The sequence below is a fragment of the Triticum urartu genome, chromosome 7 (assembly GCF_003073215.2).
Source record: "Triticum urartu cultivar G1812 chromosome 7, Tu2.1, whole genome shotgun sequence".
NCBI classification, from domain to species: Eukaryota; Viridiplantae; Streptophyta; class Magnoliopsida; order Poales; family Poaceae; genus Triticum; species Triticum urartu.
Genome location: NC_053028.1, coordinates 706,519,627 through 706,528,417, shown reverse-complemented (window position 1 = coordinate 706,528,417; position 8,791 = coordinate 706,519,627). Strand labels below are relative to the sequence as shown.

Below are 8,791 nucleotides of genomic sequence, written 5' to 3'. Positions count from 1 at the left end.
CTAGATGGTGGGGGCGTGATGGCATCCCCATTGTCAAGTTTGTAGGTGTGGAGTTGTGGCTTCGGCTTGTTGGTGTATGTTCTTGTCACATCTTTATTAAATAATTTAATTAAGATGATTATGTACATCTATCGATGCAGAGGCCGGAGTCAACCTCATTTTCAAAAAAAAAGCAGCTCGCCGCCGCCATTAGACCCTCCGAGGGTCTTGCCTTCCTCTTCTAGTTTACGTTAAGCTACGATGTATTTGCCTTTCACTCTGTCTTCAGTAGTTGTCTCTCTATTCGTAAGTCATGTGTAAACGTCCTTTGTAACAGTAATTATCATAACTGATCAATGCAAGAGTCAAGCTTTCTATCAGTTTAATTGCTTCTCTACTTGATTTTAAGTTGCTCGTCTCTGAAGGAGTTAGCCGTGGGTGGGCTAAAGTTTGCTTGTCGCGTCTTTTCAGCTGACTCGACTCGACGGGCATGATGCCAGATAGTAAAGGTGCCACCCTGCTCAAGGACCTGCCCGAGGACGGCGACGAGATCGTTGACAAGATACTCCGTCGGGTTGCCATGCCGCCCAATGACGTTGGTCGCTGCCATGCTGTCACCATGTCATGGCACAGCGTGACATCCACACCCGCATTCGTGCTCGAGCACCGCCGTTGCCATCCGTCGCTCTCCATTGTCAACGGCCAAGGGCGGCCCGCCAGCCTCATCGTCGTCCGTGACCCTGGTGCCCATCAACAACTTTGGCCTTTCCTCTCGGGCTGCGAACACCCTTTTCAAAATTGTCTCGGAGGCAGCTGTGGTGGCTTTCTTATCGTCTCTCAGGGACACCAGTTCTACATCTGCAACCCAGTTATCCGCGCGCGTGCTCTCCTGCCGCAACCTTAGAGGCAACACAACACCATCGCCGGTTTCAACCACCACCATTCAAGTGGAGAGTATAAGATGCTCTGGGTCTCACACTCGCCTTTTCTAAATCTAACTTATACATCCTAGCGGTGGGATTTGACAAGCCAAGGCGTGTCAGAGTTAGAACTGCACAGGTCTCCTCGCCATTGGTGGAACAGAAGTTACTAAGCGAGCTGCACTTTTCATCCAACCATCCACCGCCAGTCCACCATCGTGGCAGCAGCCTGCACAGGTGTGCTTATGGTGCCACCAATGTTGTGGGAGCCAGCGGAATCTTTATTGTGTTTGACACAGAAGCGGAGTCATTCCGATGGATGTGCGGTCCCACCCAGCGGTGCCATCATGGAATGTTGTTCGACATGGAGGGGACGCTTGCTTTCTGGGGCGGCTCGACTCCCACGCTCACTTCCATTGATGTCTGGGTGATGCAGGATTATGAGGCTGAAATCTGGGCTTTCAAGTACTGGATTGACTTGCCGATGGTGAAGGCATCAAGACAACTTTATTCAGCTTCTTCCAAAAAGAAAAGGATAATTGTGTTCAACGATATGGCTGTGCTAAAAGAGCGTGAGCTGCTGATCATTTTCAACAAAAAGCATGTGCTACGCTGCGATTTGATGGCAAGTTTTTAGGTATTATGAACATTGAGAGTTAGTATTTGATGTCGCTTACTCACCACCGCCTCCAATTGAGCATCGTTCCAATTCGAGGCCATGAGATGCAAGAAGATGAGGAGCCTCCATTCTCCACAGGGCATGTCTGAATGGTCATGACTCCTGTTTTGCTTTTCCCTTGGCATGCCTTTTGGTCTTTGCTCTTTTTATTTGTACCGCCGGTCTATCATGTCGTTCTGGATGGTCGCGGTAGCACCCATGCTATCATCATTTGGTGCTTGTTATTGTTGTGATGTCGTGACAATCTTGGTAGTGTCCGGAACTATGTACTGGTATCTATCTATGGTATTAGAACTGACTATTTATAATTGTTCCTCCCTGCCTCCCAAATTTACTTTAGCTTTGGCGTGGTTAAGATGCACAGATGGCATCGCTCAGATGAGCGATTTGCTCTTGGTCATGCTCTTTGAGCAAAGGCATTTTTGTTGTTGTTAGAATGTTATTCTGGGTATCTTCCATATGCTGCGTGTTTGATTTTTACTGTCTAGTGTGTGATTTGGTTGTAGCTTCCAAGTTTCACCAGTTTGCAATTTGATCGTAAATTGCAAGAAATCTCTGGATCTATAGTCGTGTGTTGGGAGTACTGCGTTTTTTGCTTCTTCTTTTCTATGCTTACATGTTAAAGATGTGCTCTCCGGATAATAGGTACGCAACTTGATTAAACACATTGTGTCAGTTCACTCATACTGGAGCTCCGCATGTCTTGAGACAACATCATCGGCAGACCTGAAATATATAGGTCCAGTTTGCAGCCATGCATAAAGATCTGAACAATAATTGTTCATCATCGGTAGCCAGCTAAGCATTTTTGGTTTCCAGCCATGAATCATTGTTGTTCTTGTCAAACACTCCTCTAGCTTCACACAAGTATGCGGCAAACTCAGATCAAAATAAGCAGTCTACGAAGATTGTACCAGGATTGTATCATAGAATCATATCAGTACTGTCTATACCGACACCCATAGCCAGAAGGAACATATCACAGATGCCACAGAAACAACGATGGTAAGCCATCAGCGGATTCTTGGAGCCGAGGGTACACCGAGTTCCAAACGAATCCTTGCAAAAATGTCCAGAACATCTGAAAAAGTTACCTCACAAGCTTCTCTAGATGAATCAGATTAAACGGTGACTAGTCCCCGGCCAGATACTTCAGTTCACAGCAACCAAGTTCTGAGTGAAGAGCACATGTAAACCAGCAAGAAAGAAACGAGGAAGAAAGAAAGATGCGAAGACACGACAGAACTCAGCAAACTTCCGATATCCAACGGATTAATCAACCGACTGACAACAATTCATATAATACAAGGTATAAGTTCATAGCATGATCCAATCCTAGGTACAAACGGAAGTTTTCACGTAGCTTACGAGCCCCATATATTGGACTGAACATAACGAGTTTTGACGTAGCTGACGAAGAGACTGTAGCAAGAAGTGTATGATAGTAACAGTTGTTATTGACAAATGTGCGAGTTTTCTGCTGCCATGAGTCCTGGAATTCAGCAGCCAGGTTGATCAGGAGAAGGGCATGTACCTGTTACAGAAAATACAGAAAAGATTCAGCTACGTAAAGGTTACCACAAGAAAGCGAGACAACTGTGTAAAGAAAATGGATATCGGCATAGAAGCAAACATAAATAGCACATGATTTCTATACATATGGTCCAGCTTTGCTAAAATAAAAGGGGAACATGAGAAGCAAATGTTGCAGAAAGAATGCAAACAATACACAATGGAATCAGAGAAAGATTTCCTAACTGAATGTGCGATGGTCCTGGAGATAGCTTACTTGTTTAGCAATAGTATTCGCATAACAGAATTTCTTGGAATAGCAGCAATTATCATGTAATTACACCCAAGTAATTTAAGATAAAAAGAAGTACCATAAACAGGTACAGCTAGCACATGCAGAGGAACAGATTTGAAAGTATAACCAACTCATACAAATCTAATACATACTAAAATATGTGCATTTAGACCCCAATTTATGGATACTAGTTTGAAACCCATGATGCTTCTAATTCGAACAGAAACAAGTGTCTGGAATATCCAAGACAGCATCTACGACATTGTGGATGTTTGCGTGGATTGGAAACACCCATTATACAATGAACTGTTCTACACAAGAACATTAATCAACCAAGCAAGTAAAGTCCTTGATATCATGACTGCTACTAGAACTGCATATACAATGAACTGCAACACTTGGTAACCTATAAACAACAATTACTATCCCTGGTATATTATTATGACTGGCTCTAGTGATCTCTGCTCCGTCCTTGTTGTTATGACTGATACTAGTTGCTGAAGAAAGAATGTAAACAACACAAACACAATGGAATCAGAGGAAGATTGATAGCTTATTCGCTTAGCCAATAGTATTCACATGACAGGATTTGTTGGAATAACTGCAATTACTATGTAATTACACCCAAATAAATTAAGATGGAAAGAAGTAGCACAAAAAAGTACAGCTAGCACACGCAGAGGAACATATTTTTGAAATATGACCAACTCATACAAGTCTAATACATACTAAAACATGTGCATTTAGACCATGAATTTCTGGATATTAGTTTGAAACCCACGATCGATACTTCTAATGCAAACTGAAATAAGTTCCTGGAACATTGTATAGAAAGATACGCATTATACACAGCCCAGAGTGTGTTCTACGCAAAAGTACTAACCAACCAAGCAAGTAAAACCTTCCGAAAGCATATGATCATCTAGGCTCTAGTGACCTCTTATACGTCCTTGATATTATGACTGCTACTAGAACTGCATATACAATGAACTACAACACTTTGGTAACCTGTAACCAACAATTAATATCCATGGTAGATGCTACACCTGTCGGTTTTCATGGACAAACACTCATGCATTCACTGGACATTACCAAACTCATATGTCAATTTCGAAACAGGAGAAGTGATTACCAAGTCAGAGACGTAGCAGAAACTGTATGCTAAGCGGTTGTAGCTGGGATGTTGTAGCGACTGCGCAAGCCATCGATAGCTCTGGCCACGGACTTTCCCATCTCAGGTAAGGTCACCTTGCACACTGACCAGTTATTTGGCAACCAAGTTAGTAAAATTGAGATTGAAGTGCAGTAAAATTCAGATAGACAGATGCCTCTGCTCGCTGCAGTACCACGAGCCGAAGACGACTGCACATCTGTCATCAACTTCTTGTACGATGCCTGCAAGGAATCCACACCGAGGATCACAATCAAATTTCAGGCTCCAAATCCAGACGAAATTCAGGATCAAACATGGATCGAATCGAAGGAGAAGTGTACCTTCATCTCCTCGGCCTGCTGGGAGTACTTGTCGAGCATCTTCTTATGCTCCTTGTCCACCTCCTCCGCCATCTGCACGCAGCTCTGCGTCTGCATCTGAAGTGAAGAGCACGCACGCACGGAAGGGGATCCATCACAATCACATCACAGGATCGATCGATCGACGCGCTAAGGATGGATGGCAAAAGGGAATCGGAGAGGTCGTCCGTCACCTTGATGCGCTTGGAGATCCGGGAGTGGGAGGCCTCGAGGTCACGGGCGTTGTCGGCGTGGAGCGCGTCGAGGCGGCGCTTGAGCGCGGCGAGGCTGGAGGCGGCGAGGCTCCTGAGGTCGCCGACGGTGGACACGGAGGCCGGCGTGGACGTGGCCGCCGCGGTGAGGGGGGATCTGGCCTTGGGCGTCAGCAGCGAGGCGGGCGAGAGGAAGCCGCCGCGGCCGACTGCGACGGGAGAGGGGGAGGGGGACCCGGCGCTGGCGTCGGACGGCGAGGAGGCGCCGGAGAGGGAGTCGGGGCTGGCCTTCCCCTTGGGCTTGGCCCTCGCCCTCGCGCTCGCCCTGGGCTTGGGCTTGGAGGCGGAGAGGAGGCCGCGGCCGAGCGCGACGGGAGAGGGAGAGGGAGACCCGTCGCTGGCGTGGGACGGGGACGAGGCGGCGGAGAGGGAGTCGGGGCTGGGCTTGGGCTTGGGCTTGGGCTTGGCCTTCCCCCTCGCCCTCGGCTTGGGCTTGGCGGCCGCCGCGGGCGCCTTCCTCATGGCTACCTTGCTCTGAGTCGCGTGGGTGGGGGAGGAAGAAGAATGGTCTGCTCCGAGATTTTGAATTTTGAACGCGAGCTAGCAGTGCTGGTAGGGGGGAGCTCCAAAGCTTTATATGGTTGGAATTCGAAATTTCGTGGCTCGGGTGCATAGCTGGCCAAACGGTGCCGGGCCCGGCCCGGCACAGCCCATCCTAATCGTGCCTGGTATGGCCCGGCCCGTCGAGGCACGATTATTATACGGGCCGTGTCGTGCCGCCCCGTGTGCTGCATCATGCAACCTAGGCACGGCCCACCGGCAAGCCAGGCCCACTAATTTGCTTGCTGTTTGGCGCACGATGCGTTTTTAGCCTATTTTTACCTATTGGACCACATATAGAGATATATAAAAAAATAAAAATCAAAAACTGGGTCGTGTCGTGCCGGCCCGTGTGCTCAGCATCCAGGCCCAGGCACGACCCTTGGCGTGCCGTGTGCCGGGCCGGGACCATTTAGCACGTGTCATGCCGTGACTGGGCCGTGCCGTGTCGGCCGTGCTATCGGGCGGCCCAGCTATCTCGACCCGTTTGGCCACCTATACTCGGGTGGCTAAGAGAGTAGGTGGGCTCGCTGGCCCACCAGCAGACCTGGCCAAATAGGCCGGGCCGGACAGGATTATGCGGGCCAGGCACGGCAAGTACGCAGGTTGTGCTGGGACGGTAAGAGTGTTGCCCTCCCTTTGCCCGGCACAGTCTCTATGTACGGGCCGGCACGACAGCATGTTTGGCATGCCAGCCTGCGTAGAATTCGGCCTATTGGTCTGTTTTGGACTTATGTTAAGCCTATTGGTTTGTATAAGATTTAAAAATAAAAACAAAAAAAGGTTGTGTCGTGTCGGCACTCGTGCCCAACCTCACAGCCCAGGCATGGCCCTAGTGCTGGGTAACGTAGTAATTTCAAAATTTTCCTACGCACACGCAAGATCATGGTGATGCATAGCAACGAGAGGGGAGAGTGTGATCTACATACCTAGTAGATCGACAACGAAAGCGTTTGGTTGATGTAGTCGTACGTCTTCACGGCCCGACCGATCAAGCACCGAAACTACAGCACCTCCGAGTTTTAGCACACGTTCAGCTCGATGACAATCCCCGGACTCCGATCCAGCAAAGTGTCGGGGAAGAGTTCCGTCAGCACGACGGCGTGGTGACGATCTTGATGTACTACTGCAGCAGGGCTTCGCCTAAACTCCGCTACAATATTATCGAGGACTATAGTGGAAGGGGGCACCGCACACGGCTAAGAATATGATCACGTGGATCAACTTGTGTCTCTCTGGGGTGCCCCTGCCTCCGTATATAAAGGACCAAGGGGGGAGGCCGGCCGGCCAGGAGAGGCGCGCCAGGAGGAGTCCTACTCCCGAAGGGAGTAGGACTTCTCCCCCAATCCTAGTTGGAATAGGATTCGTGAGGTGGAAAAGAGAGAGAGAGAAGGAGGGCGCCGGCCCCCTCTCTCCTTGTCCTATTCGGACTAGGGGGGAGGGGCGCGCGGCCCAAGCCCTGGCTACCTCTCCTCTTCTTCCACTATGGCCCATTAAGGCCCATATAGCTCCCGGGGGGTTCCGGTAACCTCCCGGTACTCCGGAAAAATCCCGATTTCACCCGGAACACTTCCGATATCCAAACATAGGCTTCCAATATATCAATCTTTATGTCTCGACCATTTCGAGACTCCTCGTCATGTCCGTGATCACATCCGGGACTCCGAACAAACTTCGGTACATCAAAATGCATAAACTCATAATATAACTGTCATCGTAACCTTAAGTGTGCGGACCCTACGGGTTCGAGAACAATGTAGACATGACCAAGACATGTCTCCGGTCAATAACCAATAGCGGAACCTGGATGCTCATATTGGCTCCTACATATTCTACGAAGATCTTTATCGGTCAGACCGCATAACAACATACACTACTAGGAAAAGGCCTACTAATGGCGCACCTAATTTGGCCATTAATGGCGCATTAGAGGTGCGCCATTAGTGCCACGCCATTAGTATATTTTACTAATGGCGCACCACTGGTGCGGCATTAGTATCTGGTATACTAATGGCGCACCTCAGATGCGCCATTAGTATATACAACAGTGCGCCATTAGTATATACAACAGTGCGCCGTTAGTATGCCTCCCAGGGGGCCATGTATACCCAGGTGCTTTGGTATACTAATGGCGCACAACAACAAGATGCGCCATTAGTAACTTCGGCATACTAATGGCGCACTGTTTAATGATGCGCCATTAGTATCCTTTGGCATACTAATGGCGCACTGTGATGTGATGCGCCATTAGTATGAATATTAGGTTTTTTTATTTTTTTATTTTCTGTTTTTTGCACAGGTTACAAAATGTATAATTGGACAAAATATAGACAGCACACATCAACAACAGATTTATCGAATACAATAGAAGATTAGTCTCTGAATACAATTCATCATATTAGTCTCCGAATACAATTCATCATATTAGTCTCCGAATTGAAAAGACCGAACAAAGATAGAACATTATATTACAAGTCTCGAGACCGCGAGTAGCAAGTTTGTCTTCACATTACAAGTCGATATCGATCATCTAAACTGCCATCACATAGAAGAGAGCTGTGGTCATCACGGTGAGCATCATCACGATGAAACTCGTCTTCATCCGGTTCCTCCAGCGCTTCCTCCCCTCTCCCGCTAGATAGCGGGCGTATCTAGATTCGGCCTCGGCCCTAGTGGTGTACCCTTTGTAACTGTTACCGCTGAATCGGTGAACCTGTCTCCGACACTCCTCCCAGTCATCGTAGACTCCGGGAACCTTACCCTTGTACACGACATACGACGGCATCGCTATGCAGTAGCCAAACGAAACGTTAGTACCAATTCACAGACAATACATAAGCAATATATAAGTATGCAACAGAACGATCGGAAGAGAAAAGCAAGACATTAATAGCATCGATTACATCTAAGTTGAACAACTCTCGAAACCAAAGAGACATACTACAAGTTCATTAAAGTTTAATTACAACATGAGCCAATCGATGTTTCAGAACTAGACACAGCATCACTGCTTTCGACTCGACTCAAGGGACCGGAGCGTGGATGAAGCCGCCATCTATCGTGGGAGTCATGAAATAACGGT

The 8,791-nt window shown here is 48.0% G+C and overlaps 1 protein-coding gene and 1 pseudogene across 1 annotated transcript; one reads left to right on the top strand and one right to left on the bottom strand.

Moving 5' to 3' along the window:
* The first annotated feature begins 472 nt into the window (after positions 1-472).
* Positions 473-1,667, top strand: LOC125522317 (annotated as a pseudogene).
* A 1,157-nt stretch (positions 1,668-2,824) lies between these two features.
* Positions 2,825-5,710, bottom strand: LOC125523978 (transcriptional regulatory protein AlgP-like). Its single transcript, XM_048689051.1, has 5 exons — positions 5,092-5,710; positions 4,880-4,975; positions 4,732-4,780; positions 4,518-4,641; positions 2,825-3,112 (listed from the first exon to the last, which is right to left on the bottom strand). Exons 1-4 carry the CDS (start codon positions 5,629-5,631, stop codon positions 4,547-4,549), a joined length of 780 nt encoding a protein of 259 aa, XP_048545008.1. The 5' UTR covers positions 5,632-5,710; the 3' UTR covers positions 2,825-3,112; positions 4,518-4,546.
* Between the last annotated feature and the right edge of the window lie 3,081 nt (positions 5,711-8,791).

What these genes read in the sequence shown, in the direction of transcription:
- LOC125523978 (XM_048689051.1), bottom strand. Translation starts at nt 5,631, where the DNA reads ATGAGGAAGGCGCCCGCGGCGGCCGCCAAGCCCAAGCCGAGGGCGAGG. An exon ending in GGATCTCCAAGCGCATCAAG is followed by an intron (nt 4,976 to 5,091) that starts GTGACGGACGAC and finishes TCTTCACTTCAG; the next exon opens with ATGCAGACGCAGAGCTGCGT. An exon ending in GCAGTCGTCTTCGGCTCGTG is followed by an intron (nt 4,642 to 4,731) that starts GTACTGCAGCGA and finishes ATAACTGGTCAG; the next exon opens with TGTGCAAGGTGACCTTACCT.